The 25,035-nt window shown below is 60.8% G+C and overlaps 10 protein-coding genes and 1 non-coding gene across 12 annotated transcripts; 7 read left to right on the forward strand and 4 right to left on the reverse strand.

The window, feature by feature from the left end:
• Window positions 1-377: 377 nt before the first annotated feature.
• SDRG_07342 (hypothetical protein) lies at window positions 378-1,860 on the forward strand (the record flags this gene model as incomplete). Its single annotated transcript, XM_008613170.1, has 5 exons — window positions 378-431; window positions 487-561; window positions 607-1,023; window positions 1,073-1,171; window positions 1,222-1,860. The coding sequence occupies 5 exons, from the start codon at window positions 378-380 to the stop codon at window positions 1,858-1,860; spliced, it is 1,284 nt and encodes a 427-aa protein (XP_008611392.1).
• Window positions 1,861-2,223: 363 nt separating this feature from the next.
• Window positions 2,224-3,456, forward strand: SDRG_07343 (hypothetical protein; the record flags this gene model as incomplete). The annotated part of the gene is made up of 1 exon (XM_008613171.1): window positions 2,224-3,456. The coding sequence occupies one exon, from the start codon at window positions 2,224-2,226 to the stop codon at window positions 3,454-3,456; it is 1,233 nt and encodes a 410-aa protein (XP_008611393.1).
• Window positions 3,457-4,496: 1,040 nt separating this feature from the next.
• SDRG_07344 lies at window positions 4,497-6,461 on the forward strand (the record flags this gene model as incomplete). Of its 2 annotated transcripts, XM_008613172.1 has the most annotated exons (3): window positions 4,497-5,709; window positions 5,759-6,380; window positions 6,431-6,461. In XM_008613172.1, the coding sequence occupies 2 exons, from the start codon at window positions 4,497-4,499 to the stop codon at window positions 6,364-6,366; spliced, it is 1,821 nt and encodes a 606-aa protein (XP_008611394.1). The 2 variants fall into 2 exon arrangements, with proteins under 2 accessions (XP_008611394.1, XP_008611395.1); XM_008613173.1 differs by lacking the exon at window positions 6,431-6,461 and having other exon boundaries at window positions 5,759-6,366.
• On the reverse strand, window positions 6,370-8,783 carry SDRG_07345 (hypothetical protein). The gene is made up of 15 exons (XM_008613174.1): window positions 8,562-8,783; window positions 8,397-8,512; window positions 8,201-8,351; window positions 8,068-8,157; window positions 7,967-8,022; window positions 7,770-7,921; window positions 7,626-7,715; window positions 7,514-7,578; window positions 7,415-7,468; window positions 7,263-7,370; window positions 6,945-7,209; window positions 6,840-6,897; window positions 6,776-6,788; window positions 6,631-6,735; window positions 6,370-6,577 (listed from the first exon to the last, which is right to left on the reverse strand). Exons 1-15 carry the CDS (start codon window positions 8,769-8,771, stop codon window positions 6,401-6,403), a joined length of 1,710 nt encoding a protein of 569 aa, XP_008611396.1. The 5' UTR covers window positions 8,772-8,783; the 3' UTR covers window positions 6,370-6,400.
• A 101-nt stretch (window positions 8,784-8,884) lies between these two features.
• SDRG_07346 (hypothetical protein) lies at window positions 8,885-10,041 on the reverse strand. The gene has a single exon (XM_008613175.1). The coding sequence runs from the start codon at window positions 9,632-9,634 to the stop codon at window positions 8,924-8,926; it is 711 nt and encodes a 236-aa protein (XP_008611397.1). The 5' UTR covers window positions 9,635-10,041; the 3' UTR covers window positions 8,885-8,923.
• On the forward strand, window positions 9,999-10,939 carry SDRG_07347 (hypothetical protein). The gene has a single exon (XM_008613176.1). The coding sequence runs from the start codon at window positions 10,356-10,358 to the stop codon at window positions 10,890-10,892; it is 537 nt and encodes a 178-aa protein (XP_008611398.1). The 5' UTR covers window positions 9,999-10,355; the 3' UTR covers window positions 10,893-10,939.
• Window positions 10,940-11,458: 519 nt separating this feature from the next.
• On the reverse strand, window positions 11,459-16,900 carry SDRG_07348 (hypothetical protein). The gene is made up of 6 exons (XM_008613177.1): window positions 15,435-16,900; window positions 14,903-15,387; window positions 12,875-14,856; window positions 12,740-12,826; window positions 12,407-12,688; window positions 11,459-12,360 (listed from the first exon to the last, which is right to left on the reverse strand). Exons 1-6 carry the CDS (start codon window positions 16,879-16,881, stop codon window positions 11,517-11,519), a joined length of 5,127 nt encoding a protein of 1,708 aa, XP_008611399.1. The 5' UTR covers window positions 16,882-16,900; the 3' UTR covers window positions 11,459-11,516.
• A 288-nt stretch (window positions 16,901-17,188) lies between these two features.
• SDRG_07349 lies at window positions 17,189-17,260 on the forward strand. The gene has a single exon. It is a non-coding gene; the product is annotated as a tRNA-Ala (tRNA).
• A 104-nt stretch (window positions 17,261-17,364) lies between these two features.
• SDRG_07350 (hypothetical protein) lies at window positions 17,365-18,825 on the forward strand. The gene is made up of 5 exons (XM_008613178.1): window positions 17,365-17,544; window positions 17,594-17,699; window positions 17,750-17,918; window positions 17,965-18,097; window positions 18,150-18,825. Exons 1-5 carry the CDS (start codon window positions 17,453-17,455, stop codon window positions 18,415-18,417), a joined length of 768 nt encoding a protein of 255 aa, XP_008611400.1. The 5' UTR covers window positions 17,365-17,452; the 3' UTR covers window positions 18,418-18,825.
• A 291-nt stretch (window positions 18,826-19,116) lies between these two features.
• On the forward strand, window positions 19,117-20,333 carry SDRG_07351 (hypothetical protein). The gene is made up of 3 exons (XM_008613179.1): window positions 19,117-19,273; window positions 19,322-19,573; window positions 19,624-20,333. The coding sequence occupies exons 1-3, from the start codon at window positions 19,142-19,144 to the stop codon at window positions 20,296-20,298; spliced, it is 1,059 nt and encodes a 352-aa protein (XP_008611401.1). The 5' UTR covers window positions 19,117-19,141; the 3' UTR covers window positions 20,299-20,333.
• Window positions 20,334-20,336: 3 nt separating this feature from the next.
• Window positions 20,337-25,010, reverse strand: SDRG_07352 (hypothetical protein; the record flags this gene model as incomplete). The annotated part of the gene is made up of 16 exons (XM_008613180.1): window positions 20,337-21,449; window positions 21,501-22,106; window positions 22,151-22,387; window positions 22,439-22,813; window positions 22,861-23,244; window positions 23,295-23,460; window positions 23,515-23,699; window positions 23,761-23,859; window positions 23,905-24,009; window positions 24,055-24,153; window positions 24,194-24,295; window positions 24,339-24,422; window positions 24,479-24,577; window positions 24,623-24,721; window positions 24,769-24,870; window positions 24,918-25,010. 16 exons carry the CDS (start codon window positions 25,008-25,010, stop codon window positions 20,337-20,339), a joined length of 3,948 nt encoding a protein of 1,315 aa, XP_008611402.1.
• Between the last annotated feature and the right edge of the window lie 25 nt (window positions 25,011-25,035).

Consider the following 25,035-nt stretch of genomic DNA (forward strand, 5'->3'; position numbering starts at 1 on the left):
CGTCTCGTCGACGTCGAGGTACCTCGGACCAAGCATCTTCAGTTTCAGACTTGGCGGCGGCCCGTCGTTTAGCGCGCCGTCGAGCGCTTTTACCGCGCAATAGACACGCTGGTCAAAAGTGGCGCGCCGACACAGAAAAACGTTGCGGCGGCGTCGATTCCGGATACGAACGGCGTAAAATAATAAAAAACGCGTCGAAGTCCGCGGAATTCACAATACAAACAGCAAGTCGAAACCGAGGGCGGTCACGACCCCATACAAAATGCAAGTACAAGAAAGGCCACCACGACTGCAGTTTTCGCGTGACAGATCCGGATACGGCATGGATTGCTGTTGCAGCGCTGGCGGCCATTCTTGCAAAGCTGAGCTAGCCGACCATGTTCGCCCGATCCCGCGCTGTCTTGCGCTCGTCGCGCATTGTGCACTCTTCGGTGCGACGACGCATGTAGCCGCTACAGCAATAGCTCATGCAATGGAATGCTGTAGGTGCACCAAACCATCGCTTGCCGCGCGCCCGCGGCGCGCCTCCTCGCGCCGGCGCTCAACAAGCCCAAGTTCATGGTGCGATCTTGCCCCATCTTGCAATCAGATCTTATGCAATGTTAGAGCTCGGTGGCGGCAACACTCGAGAACGTGGCGGCGAACCGTCCGATCGCCTTTTGGCTCTTTGGCTGCGCTGGCATGGTGGGCACGATGGTCGCGGTGGGCGGTGCGACGCGCTTGACGCGCTCGGGCCTCTCGATGGTCACATGGAAGCCGCACGGCGGTCTCCCGCCCATGAGTGCGGAAGAGTGGAACCAAGAGTTTGAGCTCTACAAGACGTTTCCCGAGTGGCAGACGCGCAAGAACATGACCGTCGACGAGTTCAAGGGCATTTACTTTTGGGAGTACAGCCACCGCATGCTCGGCCGTGTCATCGGCCTTACCTTTGCGGGGCCGCTCGCGTACTTTTTGCTGCGGAAGCGCATGCCCAAGGAGATGTACGGCCGCATGGCGTTCCTCTTTGGCCTCGGTGGCTTCCAGGTACCCATCAACTTCAACGTAGCATGGCAGAAACCACACCACAACATAGGGTCTTGTCGGCTGGTGGATGGTCCGCAGTGGCCTCGAAGACGTCGACGCGGCCAACCGCAAGGAGATTCGCGTAAGCCCGTACCGCCTTGCGACGCACGTACGTCTCTATCTTGGTGCATCCCACACGTATGCTACATAATTGCGTAGCTTGCACTCGCCTTTACGACGTGCGGTCTCTTGACGTGGACAGGTCTCTCGATCCTCAAGCCGGCACTCCCCGAGCGCCTCAACCTCGAGCGCGACACGATCACGCCGGACGCGCTCAAGCGTATGCTCAAGGTCCGGTCTGCACTCAAGCACACGACGAGTGTCCTCGCCTTTACGATCCTCTCGGGCGCGTTCGTCGCGGGCATTGACGCCGGCATGGCCTTCAACACGTTCCCCAAGATGGACGGGCAGTGGATCCCGGACGACCTCTTGGCCATCGAGCCCAAGTGGCGCAACTTTTTCGAGAACACGCCGCTCGTGCAGTTTGACCACCGCGTGCTGGCGATGACGACGCTCGCGGGCTTTTGCACCGCGTACGGCCTCGCGCGGCACCCGAACGTGTGGTGGCAGCTGCCCGCGCCGGCCAAGACCGCGCTCAACCTCAACTTGGCGGCGGTGGGTGGCCAGGTCGCGCTCGGTATTACGACGCTCCTCAACTGCGTGCCCGTGCCGCTCGCGGTCGCGCACCAAACCGGCGCGCTCGTGCTTTTGACGTCGAGCATCTACACGCTCCACACACTGCGCTTTGCGCGCCCCCTCAACTCGGTCTTCCACCGCATCAAGCCCAAGAAGCCGTAAACGATATTAGCCTAGAACACACTACTACAACTCGATCCATGTGATTGAAAGAGGATGTACCAACGCCGCTTTGGTATCAGCGGAGCGAACGCTTGGGTTCAACACATCGAAGGAGCGACAGCACTCTGGAGGCCGTCGTGGAGAGAGCGAAGCGACGGAGGGAACAATAGCTCATACCAACTGAGTGTGGGTCGCGCGGGACGACGCGGGCGGCAAATCATTCAAGTGCGCGGTTTCGCTTGCCGGCAATACGTGGCAGCACCAGATGGCCGCTGCGGCACGTTCGAATATCGTTCGAGGATCAACATTCCTTTCGTTCGATATTTTCGGCCTTGGTTCGGCTGCCCCACACTGCAACTTGCCATGACCACCGACCATCCCATGGACACATCCGCCCGTTGCTGCGACGTGTGCTTGGAGCCCGTCCCGCTCTGGGAGAGCGTCATTAAGCTCTGCGGTGACACGTGCGCCGCCCACCTCTGCGTCGAGTGCACGGAGGCTTACTTTGACCACCACCTCTCCGCCTTCCTTCCCGGGCTCCTCACCAAAGCGCACTGCCCCATTTGCCTCGTGCCGATGCCAAAGCACAAGTACATGCCCTACGTGCAGCCGGATCTCCTCGAGTACGCGGCCAAGTGCGTCTTTGCCGCGTCCGAGCTCCGCTGCCCCCACTGCGACGAATCGACGCCGTTCGTTGATGCGTGGTCGTCGCGACCAATGTCGCCATTGCGCTTGCCCAAGACGCTGCGGCAAAAGCTGCCGTGGCTCCGTCGCCTTGGCACCAAGTTCGTGCGCTACAAGCTTGCCGCGTCGACGCTCTTCGACTACATTCGGTCGACCTTTTCCGACTACGCCGACGTCGTCTACATGCACACGCTGCAGCTCATCCACGACCCGGAACGTCGCGCCACGTTTGCCATGTATGAGCTGCACAAGACGCGGCTCGTATTCACGCCCTGCTGCGGTAAGGCTGTCTGCTTTGGCTGCAAGACGGCCGGTCATCACGAGATCTGCGACGCTGGCGAAGCGTCGGAGCGCAACACCGTCGTGCTCTGTCCCGAGTGCAACATCCCGATCGTACGCGGCGACGGCTGCGACTCGATCAAGTGCGTCTGTGACACGTACTTTTCTTGGCAGGAGCAAGTCTTCGTCGCCGAGGAGCGCAGTCGCAACGCTCGCTTCCAGGCCGTGCTGCGCCTACCCCACGGTGCGCGCTCTCTGAAGCGAGTCCTCGAGTACTGCCGGCACCTTGTGTGGCGCAGCCGGTTCCTCGATGTCGTTTGGCACCTCAAGGTCCATCGCTTTCGCTGCGTGGCGTGGCCGGTGCTCGCGCCTCGGCTCCGCGCCTGTGTCCAACACCGCCGGTTCAATGCCGTGCTGGGCCAGCTCCGCTCGACGATGCGCCACCGTTCTCTCTGCCGCGAAATCCACGCGCGTGTCTGCCGCATCGAAGCGGTCAAGACGACCATGGCTCTCGTCTTGCACGAGATGCGCATCGCCACAGCACGACCCAGCGTCCAACCTGCGGCCAAGCTCGAGGTCGTCGACGACACGGCAAAGGCGCCCGTCGACTATGTCATGGCGGCCATGGCGTAGCTTCTGTCTGCATCCTACGTACACTAATATATATCAAGAAGATGATGAATATGGTACACATTCTCTGCCTCTCCTCGCTGTGACGTACCTCCGATGTCTAGTCGAGCAACCTACTAGACATTCTTGAACTCTACATGTTGATGCCGTACACTGCCTCTCCAAAAAAATATAGTTAGTTAGTCGTCAGTTTATCATCATGTCGTAGTACATCGTTTCTTTGACGGGGACGATTTGGCTGGTTGTCGGCATGGTTTCTAGCTCGCAGCGCGACCACGGAGGTCGGTGGTGTGGATGCGGCGGCGGATCGTGCTCGCGGACAACGTCACACCGGTCATTTCTTTGAGCTGACGAAGCAACTCGGGAACGCTTGGCTGGTGGTTGCCAAGGCCATCGCGCTTCAGCATGCGGTCGGTGCGAAGGTTGGTTTTGCGAGGCCGCCCCGAGCGTGGCGCGGGTGCCAGTGTACGGCAGGCCTTGAAATGGCGTATGATGTTGCCCACTGACGAGGCCGGGATCTCGAGCTCCTTGGAGATTGCACCTTGGGTCTTGCCAGCGGCGGCCTTGGAAATAACTGCGCGGCGCATTTGCTCCGAGTACTCCGGACCACGCATGACGCTGCTGAATCAAGAATAACGACAGGCGCTTCGGACGAGCAACGGGCCGAGCGACAATGCAACGACACATCTATGTCGCTTCAACTTGAACAATACGTTTGGATACTGGCGCCAAAGACGTTTCTCGGCAACTGCAGCTTTTACGTATCGAGAAGTCCTAAATTGTACAAGTTGTGTCAAGCTGAAAGGCTTAGAAACGATTTATATAACTTTCAAAACGCTGTCGGACTGCACGCAACCAGGCTCGTACGCACCAGTCGCCTGCAAAGTCCACACGGTGGAGCTGAGCTGCGGCGTGGATGTTTCGATGAGTCCTTCAAAGTATCAAGTCGATATTCGATCTGGACCACATTCGAATTTCGAAGTTCGGCACCAACGATATCCGGATCATCCGGTTAAATGGCACGGAGATCTTGAACTCGAAAAATGGCCGAGCCCGTTGCCAAGCACGCCAAGCCGACGCTCGGGCCGGTCACCGCGCAAGTCCTCTTGAGCCCGGCGCTCCTTGGTGAAGTCCTGCGCTATGAACCAGGTCTGCGCCTCGCCGACTGGGAAGACGGCGACCGCGCAGTCCAGCGAGGGTACCTTCTCGTCGTCCAGTATGCGCCTCGCCTCGCGTTCCGCGATACGAATGCGCTGGACGTCGCCGCTGCAAATGGCCACCTCGCGCTCGTCCAGTGGCTCCATGCAAGTCCACTGCACACGCTCACGGGGTCGCCGGCCGCGATCGACGGCGCTGCCCTCGGTGGGCACATGGACGTCATCGAGTGGCTGCATGCGCACCGCGTCGACGGCTGCAGCGCCGACGCCTTCTCGAACGCTGCTGCGAGTGGCAGCCTCGACATCTTAGACTTTCTGCGCGCGCAGTACCCCGACATGCTGCTTCCCGCCGTGACATACCACGAAGCCGCCGAGCATGGCCACGTGTCGATTCTGGAGCGCCTTCCGACGACGTTCGCTGCCGACGCCGACGTGCCGCTCTGCCTCATGGACGCGGCAGCAAAAGGTGGCCACTTGAGCGTGGCGCAATGGCTGCATGCACACAAGCTTGGTGAGTGCAGCCATGCGATGGACTATGCGGCCGAAGGTGGGCACCTCGAGCTGCTCCAGTGGCTGCATGCCCACGGGTACGAAAGCTGCTCGACGGACGCCATGAACTGGGCCGCCAACTGCGGACATTTGCACGTTATACAGTGGCTCCAGGCGAATCGGACCGAAGGCTGCACGGAGGACGCGGTCGATTTTGCGGCTGAGAATGGGTTTTTGCACATTGTGCAGTGGCTGCTGCGGCACCGCGACGAAGGCGAGACGACTGCGGCCATGGACCTCGCCGCCAAGAATGGACATTTCGACGTGGTCGAGTGGCTGCACACGCACCGCGACGTGGGCGCGACGACCGCAGCTATGGACGGCGCGGCCAAGCGCGGCAACCTTGGAATGCTCGAGTGGCTGCACACCCATCGCACAGAAGGCGTATCGACCAACGCGATCGAGTTTGCGGCTGAGAAGGGCCATGTGCACGTGTTGCACTGGCTGCAGACGCACACGACTGCCGCGTGCACGCCAGACGCCATGGACACAGCGGCGACCAACGACCAGCTCGAGGCGCTGGTGTGGCTGCACACCCACCGCACCGAAGGTACCTCCTCGTCCAAGCGATAGCCGGGCACCCAAGAAAATTATCTTAGGGTGTACGGTCGACGCGATGGCGTATGCGGCCGAACAAGGTCATTTGCGCATTGTGCAATGGCTCCATGAACACCGAAGCGAGGGTTGCACGACGGATGCAATGGACTGGGCCGCGCGCCACAACCACCTCGACGTCGTACACTGGCTCCACACGCACCGGTCCGAAGGCTGCTCGTCGGACGTTGTCGATGTGATCGTTCGCGCTGGCCATCTTCGCCTCCTGCAGTGGTGGCACGCTCATCGGCCCGAGCGATGCACGACGAATGCCCTCGCGCTCGCGTGCGAGTACGGCCATGTGCCCATCATCGCCTGGCTCACGGCCCAAGGCGAGCGCACCAACAAGAAGGCCATGAACCGTGCGGCCGAGGCCGGCAATCTTCACGTGCTTCGGTGGCTCCACGCGCACCGCAGCGAGGGCTGCAGCATCGAGGCGGTCGAGGCCGCGCTCCTTGAAGAGCACCCGCACGTCTTCAAATGGCTCTGCGAGCACCGGCGCGAGCTGCCCTTGCGCAAGTGTGTACGCCTCGCCAAGCAACACGGTCCGTCGAACCTCGTGCGCTGGGTACAGAACCTCGTGGAACAGCGAGCGACCAACGAGAAACCCTAGCCCTTGGGCAACCAGTAATGTGATACGCGTTGTACTAGTAGTTGATAGTCCTAATACTGTTTAGATGCAAATGTAAATCGACGCCATGAGGAGCGGGATGCGCTTGGCCGCTTCGAGGTACTCTTCTTTGCTCAGCTCGCCGTCGCCGTTGGTATCGATCTCCTGGAGCAGCTTCATCGTGTCGAGCAAGTCTTGGCCCATCGCCCCAAAGCTACGCAAAAATTGTCCATGATCGTCCGTACATACACAGACAATATGGTGCACCTCGCGCAAACGACGTTGCTTCTCTTCGCGCGTGATGCACCCGTCGGTATCATAATCGTAAAACCGAAAGTAGAACCGAGCGCAGCACTCGTCATGGGCCGAGTCCTACGCCGTGTTACTAGGCAGTGAACGCATTCTTTTATACCAAGAGGAGCGACCTATCGCGTGGTCAATCATGTACCATGAGAGAGCCAAGAAAGCGATCGTACCAGAGATACCCCGCGACGTCTCCGACAAACTCGCGCGCGTTGAGCTTCCCGTGTGGATCTACATCGTACGATTGAAGGTACCTGTCCTCGCTGGTTGGGGCGCACCGGTCGGTGCGTACGCTTTCGAGAGTTCGTGCAAGAGGGCTGCGTCTTCCGGAAGCTGCTCGTGAAAGTACGATGCCAGCATGTGCTCGAACTGGTTGACGCTCAGCGGGGCGGGTGGCGCCACGTACCCCGAGGCGCCCGAGCTAAACCGGCGCCGAAGCAGCTTGGCCTCTCGCTCGAGGCGCGTCGAGTCGTTGACGTCTTCCAACATCGAGAGCATCGCCGCCCAGTCGAGCTTGGCGCGCTCACAAAAGCAACGCAGGCTCTATCCTCGATGCACATTGTCGCTCATCGTATCGACGAGCGACACGTGTGCACCTGGCGCACGTGGAAGCCGGTTTGGCGGTTGAAGGCGAGCGACTTGGTGAGCGCTTCTAGCACGAGCGGCTCGACACTGGCCGCGGTCAGAAACTCGTCCTCTGTAATCTAGTCAAGGCCATGACAGATACAAGGTGCATCAGGTTGCTAACCACATTGTCGCCGTTCGTGTCGACGGTCGCAAAGTAGTTGTCAATGTACACGGCCTAGTCGTTCTGTCGCAAACTCAAGTCGCATCCACGAGGATGTACGAGCTGGCTCATTTTTTCTTGGCCGCCGTTCAGTATCAAGACGAGCTCCGAGACCGAGATCGTGCCTAGTTGATGTCCTGCGGTTTGCACAGTCTTAGTATGCAGGTTGCACCACTCCCGTCCTTGTCGTAGACTGCAAAGAGCGTGTCGAGCTTTTGCTCGAGCGAGCCTTGGACGAGGCTGTTGAGGCCAATGATAAACTCTACCAAACACAAAATTCGACAATATTGTCCACCCACCCAAAGTCAAAAATGACCTCGAAAATCGATCGTGCCATTGCCGTCCTTGTCAAAGACCTTGTAGAGGCGGCCAATGAGCGATGCTGACGACGAAATGGTTTCGCCAAGTGACGAGACGCCTTGCTCGGACGGGAGGTTGACGCCCGCCACGAGTTTGCCCAAGTGGCTCCTACAACGCGACCGGTGCATATAGCGTCGCAAGGACTATGCAAACCCGATGATCGTGCTAAAGGTGTCGCTCGTGATCGTGCCGTTGGCCATCGCGAGCTCCTACGTGTTCGCACTGAGCCCCGCGAACGGAGTTGGGTCATGTACCTTGAACTGACAACTCATTTGAAAAATATCTTGCATCGTAAACGACGTGGCGTGAATAAGCTCGGAGATGAGAGCTTGCTTTCCGGCCGTCTACGCATCGAGCTCAAATCGACTCGGTCGGAAGAGCGCGTACGGCCGACGCCTTGGTCATGCTTAGATGGCTGGCGACCACTGCTTTGCGGCGGTGGCGCGGCGCCTGCTTCTGCTTGTCGTCACCTTCCTTGTCGCTGCGCCGCCTGCCGTGCGCCAGCTCGAGGCTGCGGTGCCGCAGCACCGCCTTGACCCTAATGCGTCAACTCGAACAAGCACGATCAACTGGCATCGCCTACATGGACAGCTCCGAGACAGGGATCGCACGCTGCTTGCCCGCGACGAGCGTGAAGTGGCTACCCCGGGCCCGCCGAATGCTGCGCTGAGGGCTGCGCTCCGTGGGCGACCCGGGTGCCTGCGCGTACAAGAGTTATATGGACGAAGTTGCGGAAGCGATGACCGACCTCTGTCGTCGGGCCCGGCCCCACCACCGAGATTGGGTGCTTTCCGGGCTGGAACGACTCGGTCTGGGCAATCCAAGAGGCGATCTGCGCGTCTGATGGCACAGAGACGCGGACGATGACAGCGTCGCGTCGGTTGAGATCCTCGACGTGCTTGGCCACGCGGTGGAAGAGCGCTCCGAGCTCTGCGCTCGTGTACGTTGGTGGTAGCATGCGCTTTGCTTTTTATACGACTGCAGTGGGAAAGGCGGTTTCTCGCCGATCGAGACGAGAGTCGATCCTCCAGGAAGGAGTTGCATGCGTCTGATGGCCATCGCGATGCAAGAGGACGTGGTCATATGACGCTACATTCGTGATTGTCTTATCTAGATGAGCTTCTTGGACTTGAAAAACTTCTTGAGGTACATGACCTGCCAGAGGCCCATGGCGAGGAGCACAAAGATGGAGAAGGAGCTAAACCAGAGCACGCGCGAGTTGGTCGACTCGTTCGTGTTGCGCATCGCGGCCTCGCGCTCGCGCATGTAGAGCATCTCGCGGTGGATCTCGTCGACCGTGTCTTCCATCTTGCGCAGCTCCTTCTCGACCGGCATCAAATGCTCGCGCTTGGCAATGTCCGAGTAGTCTTTTGCCTCGACGCCGTGCTTGAAATCGAGCGAGACGCGTGTCACAAAGTCGTTCGAGTTGAAGAAGCACGTCGAGTACGTGCCCGCGGCCTCGGCGTTGAACGAGTACTTGTGAATGTCCTCGCTCGTCAAGTCAATGTCCGAGTCTTCCTTGAGGTACTTGCCCATCGGGTCCTTGATCAAGAGCGAGACGCCGGTCCGGCCCTTGACGTTGCCGAGGATGTTGTAGTGCACGACGACGAGCGAGCCCGCGGCCACCTCGTCGCTGAGGCACTTCTCCGCGCGCCGCTTGACGTCGAACTGGACGGCGCTGATCGACGCCATGAGCAGCGCCAGCGCCACGTAGACGATCGCTCCGCGCATGTCGAAATCTTGGTTTGTGGCTGCGCCGAAATGGCCTGTTTTTCGAACGGCCGGATATCGAACCACTGTCTTTTTGTACCCGGCTGGCATGGAACGGCCCGCCAGATCTTGCAAGGACGCGCGACCGCTCCGACGCGAGCGCGGTCCGCGCTGGCATGGCCACGCGGCGCAAGAGGAGCTATGGCCATGGCGCAACAAGATTGACGATGACGTGGTGGAGCCAGCGCTCGGCTCGCTTGCGCTTCATATTTCTTCGAAAGGTTCGATCGGCGGACCGAACTTGACACACGATTGGCCTGGCATGGCCGCGCTGCCATGCTCAGCGAATAGCATGGCCTGCGAGCCTGGTCATGCCAGCGTCGAAGTTGGGACGCTGCGCGTGGGTACAGTGGCGTAGGTCGTATCGCCTGTCCGGCCATGTCGAGATTGCACTGGCCTCTGGCGTGCAGTAGAAGCGACGGTCGAGCCAGCGCTCGTCGACATAGCATGCGTCCGCGTACCCATGTCTGCTGGGACAAAACACAAGCGCACTCACACGGCAAGCACATAAACACGGCGACGCTGGACCACGCATCCTAGCGTCCACGCGCCAAGCCGGCTTCGTACTACTGGGCTTAATGGACGTCGGCGCTGGCGAGCTTCCGCATGCGATGCTCGCGGACGTCGTCGGACTTGCGATCGTCGGTCGTTGGCCGTGCCACGTCGCCGGCTGGACCGATTTGACTGGGCGTTTGTATGGGGTTGCCCTTCGGTGCACTTTTTTTTGTCACGTCCCGATGACACGCAGTTGCGAATTCGCCTCCAAGTGCCCATGTCGTCGACGTACTCGATCGAGGAGCTCATCGCGATGCCGGTGCTCGAGCGCTACGAAGCGTTCCGGGCGATCGAGAACGTGGCCGAGCGGCGCGCAGTGACCGCTCAAGTGCACAAGGAGATCGTGGTGACGTGGAAGCAGCACCCGCGCTGGGGCGGCATGGCCGCGCACCTCGTGCAGGACATCCACCCGTACTACCGGTCGGGCTTTGAGCGTCTCATGCGTGCGTGCGAAGCCAAGCGCGAGGTTGATAAGACCAAGTTCCGCCACCTCAACAACAGTTTGCACCACCACCACAGCATCGAGGACCACGCGTGGTTCCCGCGCCTCAAGGAAGGCCACGAGGAGTTCATCCCCGAGATCCGGCAGCTCGAAGCCGACCATCGCAACCTCGTCGTCCTCGAGAAGCGCGTCATGACTGGCGACTTTGCCGCGCTCGCCGAATTTTACCACGGCCTCATCGACCACCTCAACCGCGAAGAGATGATCACGGTGCCATGGCTCCTGGATGGCACCGGCGCGCTCTACTTTTAACCACCTGTATTATCTATATACCTCGAGATTCGTATCGTTCTTCCGGCTGGCAACGTCGAGGACGAGCGCCCAGCGAGAGAAGGAAGAGAAGCGACGGTGCGATACAGCCTGCGCGTTCTTGGCGGCGGGCTTCGGCCAGAGTCATCTGGGTCAAGAGCTTGGTCTTGTTGTGCAGTCGAACCAGCCATGGCAGCTTGGGAGTCGAACTTGACAGTGCTGCATCGATCGGCCATGGCGGTCATCGAATGTTCGATCGAACCTTCCATTGTGATACTCGACCTTGCCCTTTTGTCACCCATCAAAGCGCAGATGAGCAACCCTACAGCTCAAGCTTGGCTACACGTCTCGTCAGCGAGAACTCTGCCAACCATTCCGAAGAAGAGCCGACAGTTGCAGGTCTTGAGTGAGCCATTTCGACAACCACAACCCTCTCGACGACCGAGTCTCATGGTGAAGGAAATACGTTGACGGCGTGGGGTTGACGACAAGCGTGCGCTCAGACCTGCAAGTTGTCGTGCTTGCTGGTGGGCTTTGCAGCAGCCATTTCCATCAGAGGCCAATGCGACACATGGGAGCTCACCCACTCGGCTGTGCGATAGAAAAAGAGGGAGTAGCTACGTTCATTCACAGTTTGGTCACGGGCTTGGGGAGGCTCATGCGACTCGCGGGGGCTCGGAGCGACGACGTCAATGATTTGCCGGGCGGCCGCAGTCCCGTCGTCGATAAGCGCGGTGTCGCAGCGATCTGCGGTGCCGCACTCACGCTTCGCGACCGGGTTGGTGTCGTCGGCGGCTGCAACAGCGAGCGCGTTGGCGGTGCGAGCGCCGAAGCCGTCATGGGCTTGCGCACGCCATTGGGCACAGCACTTGACGACGCGCGTGTCCGTGGCATCGTCAACGACGGGCGCGGCGACTCGGGTTTCTTCTTGAGCGCTTTCGGGGAGCCCGACCGCGACGAGACGGGCGACTCGGGGCGCGATGACGTCGTCGACGATGTCTCGGACGGCGTGCGGTTGGTCGTCGATATGGACGTGCGAATGCGCGGCGGCATGTGCAGTGCCGACGGCGTCGGCGCCAACGACGTGGGTTTTTGCAGGGTGGTCTCGGACCGTCGTTTGGGGAGCGACCCGTACACCGACGACCGGCGCACCGTCATCGACTTGGAGCGCTGCTCGGTCGGCGCGTCGTTGGCTGCAGCCCACGCCGCCTCGTCGTCCTTGCGCTGCCGGTCGCGCAGCAAAACCATCTCGATCGCGGTCGCAAAGTCATCGAGGAGCGCGGTTTTCGCGCGCTGCCAGTTGAGCTGGTACGCGACGACGGCAGCCCAGTCGGAGGGTGACACGACAATGTCATCGCCAATCGGGTCGTCCCAGAAGAAGGCGTCGTCGTCGCCTTCGAGGTGCGCAAACGATACATCCAGCATGCAAAATGCGCTGTCAAACTCGGCCAGCGACGCCTGCGAGTCGTACCTACGCCCAACGATTGGACCAAGAACAAATGACGCGACGTGCGTACTCGGAGGATGCGAGGAGGTCATGACAGTCTTGGATCCACCAGCCAAGCGGCACGTAGAGCGCTTCCATGGCGTCGTGGGCGTCCAACGACGTCGGGAACTCCGTCTCGAAACCATCAAAGAACCCGGCGCGGTCGATCGCCTCGGGCTCAAACGGCTCGGTCTCGTCGTCGCCTTCTTCGTTGCCTTCTTCGACGATCGAGGCCCGCGGCAAAGGAGCGTCGTGCTTGGGCCACTCGACGCCGCCACTCGACACATCGCTGTTACGGCGGCTGTGCACGCGACTAGCACCACACAGTGTCTGTCAACTGTACTTCAAACCATGCACTTCGTACCTCCAGCCGTCGTCGACGCGCTCGAGGTACTCGTCGTCTTCCGGGAACATTTCGTCAAAATCACTGGCAAAGCGCCCGCGGAAGAAACTACGACATGCGATAAGAACACGATAATCACAGGCATCGAGGATCGACCTGTGGCGTGACGACGCCTCGTCCTCGCTCGTCGCAACGTCGTCATGCACTTCGAGCTGGAATGTTTCCGCCGCATCCTTGCCGGGCGCGTCCTCCTCGTGGTCCATCGTCGGCCACATCTCATCGAGGTCGTCGACCGGCTCACTGCGCGGTGTTTCCACGCGGCTGTCTTCGTAAATCGTGATGGCTTCGTCCTCCTTGACATCGTCGAAAGGCGCGTTGGCTTCGATCTCAAAGGCATCGACGACAGCATCGTCATCGGTCGTGAGGTCGATCGAAGGCAGCGATACGTCGTCCGTGGCTACTTCATCGTTCTCGACGGGAACCTCCACGGCCGCTGGGACCAGCTCAGTCGTCGCGCCCTCGGTCGCCGCTGGAGCCATCGCGTCGATGATGTCTTCGTCGGCCGGTCTCTCGTCGGGTGTATCGTACACTTGGGCGTCGACAATGTGGTGGGAGAGCACGGCCGTATCGGAGGGCGGCTCGAGGGAAAAGTACTCGAGCGGGTGGCTGCCGAGGATGTCGTAGACCGTGTTACCAAGCACGGGCACCGTCACGCGTGGAGACGCCTCCCATGACAAGGCGTGGATGCTGCCTTCGCTGTCACTGTCACCGAGCACCGCAGGACGTCGCGGAGGCCCGTCGCTATCGTCGTCTGCGTCCTCGTCGGCCTGTTCATCGACAAAGAACCAGCTTTGCTTGGCACCGACGTCTTCATCCGCGGACTCTTCTTCGCGAAACCCAGCTGCGTCCAAAGGCATGACGTCGCCGAGCACTGGGTTGGCTTCTTCGATGGCGGGCTGGTCATCGTCAAAGATCACGAGGTCTTCGGCGCTGACGTCCAAGATGTTGACGTCCACGCTCTCGTCAGCTGGTGCTTCTTCCGTCTCGGTGGTCTCTGTCTCGATCGTCGGCGTCTCGATCGTCGGCGTCTCGGGGACCGTGTCGATCAGAGGTTTCTCGTCCGTCACAGGTGTCAGTGTCTCTGCGTCTGCAAGCGTTGGTTGCAGCTCAATGTCATCAGAAGCTGACGCGTCGTCCACTGGGAACGCATCCACCACCGGCGTCGGCTCGTCCTTCATCGTTGCGACCCGCCGTTGCCACGACTTGGGCGGTGCCGCGACTACGATATCATCATCGCCATTGACGTCGCGCGACAGCGCCGCTTTCTTGCGCAACCACGGCTTGGCCGTCGATGCGTTCACGCTCGCGTCATCATTCTCTGCTGTGACCACGGCACCAGAGCCGCTGCTGGTTGCAGGCGTGTCCTGGCCGACCGCTTTTCGCACCCATGGCTTGGTCGCCATCGGTGTCGCTTTGCTCGTCGCCCCGTCCGTCCCATCGACGCTAGCTGCCTCAATCACCGACGACGCAACGACCGTCGGCGGCGGCGCGGCGCTGTCAACTGGAGGCGGTGCGTCCGCTTGTCGCTGGTCCGCGTCCGGCTTTGTGCGCTGCCATGGCTTGAGCACGCCGCTTTTCTCCAAATTGGCCTTGCGCTCGAGACCCTTGCCTTTTAGCAGCGAGCTTCGAGGCTTGGGGGGCGCAAGCATCGCTTCGTCGTCGTTGACGACCACCGGCTTTGGTGGCGACGCCACGATGGGAACCGACGGAAACTTGTCGGCAACGATATCTGCCAGCGTCTCGGGGGCGCCGCTTGCGAGCCAGGACGGGATCGACGCGCCGTCGTAATGGCCGAGGATGTTGGTCAAGATCTGCGTCGACGCGTCGCGAACCTTGGTCGCGCGATGGCTCGTAAGCTGTACGAGGGCGTCGCAGAGGCGCGGGCTGGCCCTTGGGACGCCTTTGGTGCGTGGCATCGCGCTCGCAAACCACGTGACAAGGCGCGCAGTCCCCAGCTCCGTCATGTGCAAATCGACGATGGCCGTCTCGAGGCTGTTGAGCACCAAGATGATGTCGAGAATGTCGAACCAGTCGTGTAGATGCGTCTCGAGCGTTGCAACCGCGCCCTTGGATCGCTCCTACGCATCGCGAATAGGTATCCAGACGACGACGACAACAACGTACTTGGAAGAGCGCAAAGAAGGGCGGCAGCAAGTGCTCCATGTGCGGAGCGAGGAGGTCGCCCGCTGACGCCATGAAGCTCTTGACAAACGGCATGAGTCGTAGAAAGGACGGAAGGACCTTGGCGTGCAGCGCATGGCTGGCCTTGATCTCGAGCATCTCCATTGTGCGCTTCATGTCCGGGACGCTGAGCCCGTGGAGCTCCAAGTAATGGAAGAGCTCTTCGAGCAGGTCGAGCTGGAGCAGCCACATCATGCTCACGTCGCTGAGCTCGGCCAGCATCTCGTCCAAGCGGGATGCGTACTTGGGCAACGACGAGTCGTCGTCGTCCTCGGCGTGCGCGGCCGCAAAGTCAGGCACTTGGTTGGTGACAATCGGCGCGTCTTCTTCAAACGAGCACCGGCGACGCAATACGAGCGGCTCCCAGTCGCTGCACGCACTGCTCGAGCGCGTCTCGCGCGACACGATCTTGTCGACGTCGAGCAAGCCTACGTTCTGCAACTGAAGACGCTACAACGCAAGACGCGGTGCGTACCGCTAATCGGTGGGCTACTCGTTGCCCGCGCCGCATCGACCCTTGGGCTTTCGGATGCCATAGCTTCTTGCGGCGGGTCCATCGACAACGACCAGCCAGCCTGTGTCGGGCTTTGGTTGGGCGTCGCCGAGTGGCTGGACGTCGTTTCGGGCTGCTCCTCGAGTTCCTTCTCGACCACCGACGCAGGTTTGATCGGACGGTCGTCCCAGGATTCCATCGCTCGTTGAATGGGCCGCTCGTCCAAGAAGGCATTTGGCGCTGGCTTGATCGGTCGGTCCTCCCACGAGGTAGAAGCGGGTTGAAGAGGCCGTTCGTCCCACGCCTGTGCCGTCTCGACAACCATTTCTGCAGCGTCGTTGGCAGGTGCGCTGCGGATCGGTCGGTCGTCCCACGCGGCGACGGCAGTGGGTGATGACGCCGGTGCATCATCCATGATTGTCGGCTCGTTGTGCATAGGTGCTGGGTCGAGCTGTTCGTCAACGATCGACGGAGGACTCGTCGATGGCGCTCGAATCGGGCGGTCATCGTACGAGACGGGAGATGCGGCAACCGGCGCCGCGGACTTTGCAATGAGCGACGCCATCTTTTCGGGCCCGGCCGGTCGAATGGGCCGATCGTCCCACGACTCGTGCTTTGCGAGCTCTGGCTGCGGAGGTCGTTCGTCGGCGTCGATTGACTGGCGTTCGTCTGCTGCTGGTGCCGGTTCGCTCATCGCAGGTGGCGCGTCGCTTGCCGTGTCTATGTCGTCGTTCTCATGCAGCACGAGCGTCTGTTGCAGAACTATGTGGGCGGGTTGCAAAAGCTGCAGGTTGTTGTGGTGCGAGAGCTTCCACATGACCCACGCTTGCTCGTGGAGCTTGATCCAGTCGCCGGACCGAATCTCGCCCGCGACTTCTTGGTGCTGCGTAATGACGTCGACTTGGTCGCTCTCGCGGTCGGGCCACTGCCGGACGACGATCGTCGCGTTCTCGGGCAGCGTCGGGTTCATGAGGAAGCGCATACCGTCGGCAATGCGCTCGGCCATCGCAACTGTATCGCTTGCGCGGACGTAGAACTGGTCGCCTTGGTACATGACGAGGAGCGTCGCATCCTCGCTCGTCGCAATCACGCCGAGGTAGGCGTCGGTCTCGAGCAGCAAATGCTCGTCCGTCTTGGCGTGGCGCAGCGGCGTCTCGGGGTAGGCGAACACAATGTGCTCGAGCGCCGTCGTCTCCCATGGCACGAGCAGTGGCATGTCATCGGGGGTCGTGGCCATCACATGGCCTTCCTGCTGCTGCCAGAGGATGCGGAGCCATGGGCGGCCGGGCGTCGGGGCCGACGTGACCGCGATGACGTCCGAGATGCTCAGGCGCAGCGCCGAGGTTTCGTCCGCGGACGCGCTCGGCGCCGCTCGCACGCGCAGCTGCGCGCCCCGCGGCAAGGACGGCGAGACGCAGTACCAGCGCATGCTGCTGTTTTCCAATCGCAAACCGTTTCCCAGTCAATATATCGCATACAATTGATCTTTTTATTGCACCTTGGTCTTTGTATCGGAATGCGATATTTTTATGTCCCGACCCACCCGCAAGCCTTTCTGACCCTCGACGCCGTCGCCCCTAATGCGTCTCTCTCTAGTCTCATAGTATTGCTCATAATAGACAATATTGTACATACGATACCACAATGTCCACGCTGCAACTCGCAAAGCTGTCCAGTCGCCTCTGCAAATTACGGTAAATTCACTTGTACGTCAAAAAGTGACTGTATCACCATATGGGGGTATAGCGCAGTGGTAGCGCGTCCGCTTTGCATGCGGAAGGCCCCGGGTTCGACCCCCGGTTCCTCCAGTATTTTTCATATATTTTTTCAGAAAACCAGCGCCGCAAACGGCACGTAGAGGAAACGCTGAGAGCAATGCGAAGACGAGACCAAGCACGTACAGCTCCATCTGGCGCAAGGCGCGCGACCCGTGCACGGTCACACACGTTGAAAAATCCTCTGCCGAATTCATTTTGTAACTTGCGCCGAAACCCGCCAGCATGACCGTCTACGCCACGGCGCGCGCCGACGTGTATGCCGAGATGTCGGCGCCTGTCACCGCCTTTGACGGCCGCAAGATCGCTTCTGTGGCGTGCGTGCACCTCACTGCTAGCTTGCGTGCCTTATATTGGCTGCCCTAGCGCCAACTTTGCACTGCCGCCGACCGTAATGGCGCCGACGCCGATGCCGTACCCGCTCTTGGGTGAGAATGATGTCGTCCGCTTGATCTGCTCGCCACTGCCGCCGGTACAACGTTGCATGCAGTACCAAGCAGTAAGGTGCCATGATGCAAGTAGGCGGCAGCAGCGCTCAGCCGGCGCATTGGTGAAGAGATCGCGGCCATCTTTGACTCCGAAGCTGCGACAAAGACGTATGTCAACACGGAAGCCTCCATGCACGTGACGCTCTTCCACACGTCGCACCCGGACGCGTGCTTGCCCTTCTCGCCGGCCCTCCGCGCCGAAGGTAGGTAGACGCTACAGTATGCATTGGGCAAGACCATGCGCTGCAGAGGTGCAGACACTCAAGGCGCTCATCTCGAGCACGCCGGCCTTCGAGTTGACGATTCACAGCGTGATCCTCGCGGCCTCGGGCACCGTTCTGCTGCTGTTTGACGACCCGACCAACGCTGTCCAGCACCTACGGTATGCCGCATCACTTCGACGGACGATGATGCAACATTGATGTTTGTCGCAGGAGCCGCGCCAAGGCGACGTTCGGGTCTGCGCTGCGCCATCCGAACCACATCATCCACTCGACGCTGTCGCGCGTGCTCACCGACACGGTGTCGCCGGCGTGCTTGGCGGCGGCCGCCGCACGCTGCCAGCAGCTCACGGCCGAGCTCGCGGCGCAAACCGTCGCGATTGAGTCAATCTGGTATGTGGAGGAGACGCACTTTTACTCGGCGGGCAGCGGGCAGCACGAAAAGATCACGTTCGGCACCGCATTGGCTTCGGTGCAGTAGAGAGCGCTAGCGTCTAACGTCTCGCACGAGTTCAACGAGGTCGTCTCCTTCTTCTCTTCTTTGCGGATGCAGCGAGAGAAGCCGAGACGAGCGCGACGTACCGAGACTTGTGCAGCACAAGTACTGCAAGACCACGGGGGATGCGAACGAAGCGTGTCTACTGGATGACCCGCAATGATCATGCACCGCTCGCGATTGCACGCACTTTGCTCAGACACCTCAGTCTCGCTCGCCAACCACCACCTCTTGCAACCACCCGCAAACGCCACACTCACGTTCGCGGTTCCTGGAGCCGCCACGTCATACGAAGGCAAGCCGCCCGTCTCTTGTGTAGTAGATCAAACGGCTGCGCTGGCACCCCACACTCTCTGGCGCCAGTGCGAGTGAACAATGGCGAGTCGGCTACTTCAAGTGCGGAGCCTCGCCTTCGCCTTCGTCTTTGGGTCGACACCGTGTCTCTGCCGCACCACCAGCTCGGACGCACCAGGTGGCAATTAGGGCAACAACGTCCCACTCTGCTCTTGAAGCCGCGCTTCAAAGTTATCCGGTTGCCGGTGCCGGCAACAGCCTCTTTTAATACAAATATTCAATTCAGTATACAAACCTTGCGTATACCGTGCATAATAAAAATCGAGCCCATCGTCGCCAGCCGGTGGCGATCCCTGGAAGCCTTGGAAAAGGTCATCTCGCGAGCGTCATTTCCAGTTTCAACTCCGAGTCCAGAATGGTGCAGATTGCCGACCTCCCGGTCATTGACCTCGCCAAGTACATGGCCGACCGCGCCAACGGCGTCGACCAGTGCAACGTCGTTGCTGACTGCTTGCACAAGTACGGCGTTCTTGTCGTCCGCGACCCGGTAGACTTGTCGCTGCCAAAGCTTGCGACTAACTAGAGTGTCTTGTAGCGCGCGACCGAAGCCAACAACAACACGTTTGTCGACATGATGGAGCGCTATTTCGAGCAGACGGACTTTACGCAAGACGCGCGCCCGGAGCTGAGCTACCAGGTTGGCGTCACGCCCGAGCACCAGGAGCGCGCGCGCAACCACTGCTCGCGCGCCGAAGCCCTCGCCAAGGAGCACCAGCCCGTGACGTTGTGCCCGCCCGAACTCGACAAGAAGAGCCGCTTCTTCTGGCGCACCGGCCCCCGCCCGCCGGTACGCGCCTCCCTCCACGACCGCCACCATCTCATCTATCTCTTCTCTAGACGACACAGTTTACGGAGCTCAACGCCGAGCCGGTCGTGCCGACGGCGTTCCCCGAGTGGGAAGCCACGATGGACATGTGGGGCGAGAAGATGCTCGCGGCCGTCCACGAGCTCGTCGAGATGGCGGCCATCGGCCTCGGCCTCGAGAAGGATGCTTTCCAAAAGCGCATGCAGCACGGCCCCCACTTGCTGGCGCCAACGGGCAGCAACTTTGCCAAGTACGGCAACCTCAACGACGTGCTTGCAGGCTACCACTACGATCTCAACCTGCTCACGATCCACGGCAAGTCGCGCTTCCGCGGCCTCTACATCTGGCTCCGCAACGGCGAGAAGGCGCTCGTGCGCGTGCCGGACGGCTGCCTCCTCGTGCAGGCCGGCAAGCAGATCGAGTACCTCACGGGCGGGTACCTTGTCGCGGGCTTCCACGAGGTCGTCGTCACCGAGCAGACGCTCGAGGACATTGCGGCGCGCAAGGCACTTGGCAAGAGCCTCTGGCGCGTCTCGTCGACGCTCTTCTCGCACATCAACTCGGACGACGTGCTCCAGCCCATTGGCCGCTTTGCGACGCCAGACGCGTTGGACAAGTACCCGCCGATGCTCACGGGCCACCACGTGCGCAAGGAGCTCGAGTACATTGAGCTCGGGAAGGGCTTTACGCTCCAGCGCGACGACTAAACCTTCTTATCTAATTCCTCTTTTGATACCACCAAGTGTCATGGTGTACTGGGGCGCTCGAGACGCTGCAAGATCGACGCGAGCACCTCACGTTGCGCCGTCACGTGCTCGTGCAACACTTCCTCGAGGCGAAGGACCTTGGCGACGCTACCGCGCACGTCCTGGCTCAGATCGTGCAGTCGCCCCGAGAGTTGCTGCAGCTCGGTCTGGAGCTCGCTCGTGCCGTCCACAGTTGGCGGTCGAGCAACGGTCTTGGCGGCTTCGCTGTACGAATCAAACGACCGCAGCGCCGCCGACGCATAGAGTCGCTCGATGGACGCGGGCCCGAGCCACGCCTCGTACCGGTGCAGCGTGTTGGCTAGCTCCTTCACCGCAAGCACCTCGGCTTGGCTCTTGATGCTGTCGTATTCAGCCGTCATCATCGCAACAAGCATGTTGAGGCCGACAATGTTGACGCAAAGGAGGTACGTGATCAGCACGAGAAGGCCGGCGGTGTACCGGACGCTGTTGGTCGTCGCGCCGTAGACGTCGTGGAAGTTGAGCTCGCCAAACATGAGGAAGAAGACCGTCACGAGCGTCTCACGGAGGCTCGTGTGGCCGGTCGCGCCGTGAAACACGAGGTAGAACGCTGCTGCAAAGCCCACGAGGAGGATCGCGTACAGAAGGCAAAACTTGAGCGCGACTTTGAGCATACGCGAAAAAGTAAAGAGCAGCACGGAGAAGTAGGAGAACACGAGAAGCCCTTGCAGCAGCCCAAACAAGAGGAGGATGCTCGCGACGCTGAGACACGACTCTTTCACGGACGCAGGCATATGCAGTGCATCCATCGGGATCGACAGCAGCAGCAGCGTGTACGACGCAATGTTGATGTAGTTCCACAGCGACGTCCAGTACGCCGATGCGTGCAGCCGCATTTCTTGCCACATCTCAACGTACGCAAGATGGTAGAGCGCAAGCAGCCACGTGAGTCCTTTGAAGCACAAGACAACAACGTCGTCCACCGTAGTGAGCGGCAGCCACGAGGCGACGCTGCGTGCCGGCGTCGATGATGGCGCGTCGTCGGCCACGAGCGTGTAGTTGGAGAACGTAAAGCTGACGAGGAGCAGCGCCGACAAACAGAGCTCCTTGCGGTACATGCGTCGACCAAAGAGCTACACAAGCATGTGCGCCAACCTACAGACGAGACGGACGAAAGGACGTACGTGCCACTTGGCGCGAAGGGCGTTGCGGACGGTCGGGTGCAAGAGCACGCGACTTGTCTCGCCCGTCGTGGCCATGATGCGATCGAGGTGGCGGCACACGTCGCGCACACACTGGAAACGGTACGTTGTCGTGCCGTGCCAGTGCTTGGTCTGCACGAAATGGTCGAGGTACGCGGGGAGCGCAAAGCCAAAGTCCGTCGCGATCCGGTCAAACGCTGCGCGATTCCAAGCGCAGGACGCGGACGATGCACTCACGGTAGCCGATGGCTCCGCAAGGGACGCTGGGTGCTGCAAGAGTAGCTCGACGATGGCATTGTTGGCTTGGATGTGCCTCGGACTCAGCCGACGCAGCGTTTGGCCGAGGCAAATGTGCAGTGGTGTCTGCCACGCCTCGTCCGTCATCATGGAAACGTCGCTGACGTCGTCGAGTGTCGGCCGCAGTAGCCGCGAGTCGGACCCTTGCTCAGTGAGCGACGAGCTGCCCATCCAGTGGGGCGCACTGCGGCAGCTGCGCCGCACGTCGGCGCCGCGCGAGAGCAAAAAAGCACAAATGCCGGACAGTTGACGGTCGCACGCAACATGCAGCGCGGTTTGGCCGCGTTTGTTCTACCCCACACACGTCGCAGTGAGTAGAAGTGAGACGAGCGTACCGGCGTGTCGACGTTCATCTTGGCGGTCGTGAGAAGGTACGTGAGCTCCTGCGTTCGGTCGCGGGACGTATCGCCGGCAAAAATGTGCAGGAGCGTGTCGCCGGTCGAGCGCACGATGCACTCCGCGCACACTACGCGCTCAAGCGCCTCGGCACCGCAGCGGTCGGCTTCCAATACCGTCTGAAAGACGAGCAGCGCACTCGCGTCGTCGGCCGCGAGGCCCTCGGGATGGTAAAACTATCAAGATATCAAGGTATCAGTGAGATTCTATCGTCCGCCGACGAGTACCGCATCGCAGCGGGCGATGGCTTCGAGAACGGTCGGTGTCGTCTTGCTCGCCTCGTCGAGGCGCTCGAGGAGCGTCGGAAGAAGCGACGGGTGCTGCGCTGTCACCGTGCTCTTGAGCTGCGCCAGAACCGCTTTTGTCGTCGGGAGCGAGCGCGGCGTTGCGAGAAAATACTCGAGCACGGCGTCGGACGGCAGCGGCGCGGCAAAGTTGATGGCATGCCAGCCATCGGTGCAGAGCGTACTCGGGTGCTTGAGGCGGTCGTCGACAGTACCTGTTGCTTTCGCAGCATCCGCACCGCGATGTACAAGCGCGCGGCAAGCGCCCAGGGCGCCGATGGCCGCGGCCTTGTGCAAGGGTGCAAGCCCTGCCCAATTCTACGTCAACACAAATACAACCACACGCTCCAATCGAGAAAACGTACCGGCTTGTCGAGCAGCTGCGTGACACCGTCGCTGTGGGGACTGGCGAGCCAGTTGGGTCCCAAAAGCATCTCTTCTTGGTGTGCGTCCGTCGGTCGCGGCGTCATGGCTTGCATCGCATCAAGGAACGCATGCAAGATTGTGTCACCGGATTCGTTGCAGACAAGAAGCGTCGCGGGATCCCCGAGATAACTGTAGCCTTCCATGATCTCGCTCACGAGCAGCCGCAGCTTGGCGGGAGCACAGCTTGTCCACTCGTCCTCGTCGAGTGCGGTCGCGCTGTCGAGCGTTCGCACTGACGCCATGTCCTTGGAGCAAATCGCGCGCAAGACGTTGATACTGCAGGTGCGCTGCGCCATCTCCAGTGGTGTCTTGCCGTAGCAATTCTACCAAAGATACAACGTCAAGGTGCCTTCTACGAGCGACTGCCGAGTACAAGCACGTGGATCGGGATCTTTCCGGTCGCTTGCAGGGCGTTCAAGAGGTAGTCGGCGTGCACGTCGCTCACGTGCTGCGCCGCCATGTGCAGGAGCGTGTTCATCTCAAAGTCGCGCAGCCGGAGACTGCCGTACGTGGCCAGCGTCGCTGGCACCCCGAGGTCACTACACAGAATACGTCGACTCAGGTGCCTCTCCAACGCCACAGCTTCAGTGTACAAGAGCTCTCCATAAATCGCAGCGAGGCGACGTGTCGTGACAGCCAGCCACGGCGCTGATGCGTGTCGATAGACGAGCGCATCGTTGCAGTCGAGAGCTGCCGCGCGCGTCTTTGCAAAGAAGCGGCACAGGTCGGCGTGGCCCAGGCTCGCTGCAACGTGCAAGGGCGTCGCGCCGTCCATGTCCTAATATACGTCGCCTGTGCCCCACGTGCTGCTGCATACTAGAACTCGTAGGCCGTCGTACCGTCGCATCGAGCTTGGCGTGGTACTTGACAGCGAGCTTGCAGCCGCGGAGACTCCCGCGCTCGGCCAGCACGTGCAGCGGCGTTCGGTGCTCGTCGTCCTATGCAGTGACTGGTCTAGCACCGTCGGACGCTGGGTGGCACACCTTGATTTGGACCAAGAGGGCGGGGGTCTCGGCGGCAAAGAGCCGCAGCACACTTTCTTGCTCGTGGCACGCGGCAAGGTGCACGACCGAGCGACCGCGGTGGTCCTACGCACTCGCTCGAGCGGCCGTGTTGCAAGAATATACAAGCACCTTGGCGTCGAGACTCGCGCCAAACTGGAGCAGGAGGCGACACGCGTCGAGGTTGCCCGACGAAGCGGTACACGCCAGCGCCGTACGACCGTACCGGTCCTGTCGACTGGCGTGAGCTACTGGTGGTGCAGCATTCGACCTTGAGGTGGACAATGGCAGGGTCGTGCTCGACGAAGACGCGCAAGAGGCCTGGGCGGTCCAGCACCGAATGGAATATCGGCGCTTGCGACGCGTCGGGCTGCTACGAGGAGACGTCGCGTCCGAGGCCACTCGGGGTCACGTACGCTCAGCGCTGGCGATACGCCTGCGTCCAAGAGGCAACGCACGGCGTCGTCGGGCGATGCGTCATGAAGGGCTGCGAGTAGCTCCTACACGATGCTCGTTATGAAAAGGTAAAGGAGCCTTGAGAGAATGTAGAGCGTACGCGGGCGCCGTCGTCGTGGAGCTGTGGCAGCAGCACCTGCGCCATAGCAGCTTGCTGCGTTCGGGCCGCAATGTAAAAGGCAGAATACCCCTCGGCCGTCTACTCATCAAGAAAGATCGATGAAGGCGGATGCACAGGTCGTACGGTGATGTGGACGTCGGCGTTGGCGTCGACCAGAAGGCGGAAGATCGCCATGTTGGCCGAAAGAACTGCGACGACGAGCGCTGTCTTGCCGCCATCGTCCTGCCGTGGCAGCCATCGCGCCATGCAAAAGAGTGCAAGGAACTTACCTGGTCGTTGAGCTCCACGTGCTTGGCCAAGAGAGCTCGCGTGAGGCGCTCGTACCCGCGGCCGGCAGCAAGATGCAGTAGCGTCTGCTTCGTCTGGGGCGACTACGCATCGCCGGTCGTCGATGCTAGCTCTAGCCAATGTGCAGTACCTTGTAGGTGGTCAGGTCGTCGCCATGGTCGTCGCCCAGCACTCGGCGTACGAGCACGTCCTCGTCGAGCGCATTGAGCTCTGCGTCGCTCATCGTTCTCTCGGCAGTATCTTGTCCA

The sequence above is a fragment of the Saprolegnia diclina genome, assembly GCF_000281045.1.
Source record: "Saprolegnia diclina VS20 unplaced genomic scaffold supercont1.21, whole genome shotgun sequence".
In the NCBI taxonomy this organism is placed as follows: Eukaryota; Oomycota; class Saprolegniomycetes; order Saprolegniales; family Saprolegniaceae; genus Saprolegnia; species Saprolegnia diclina.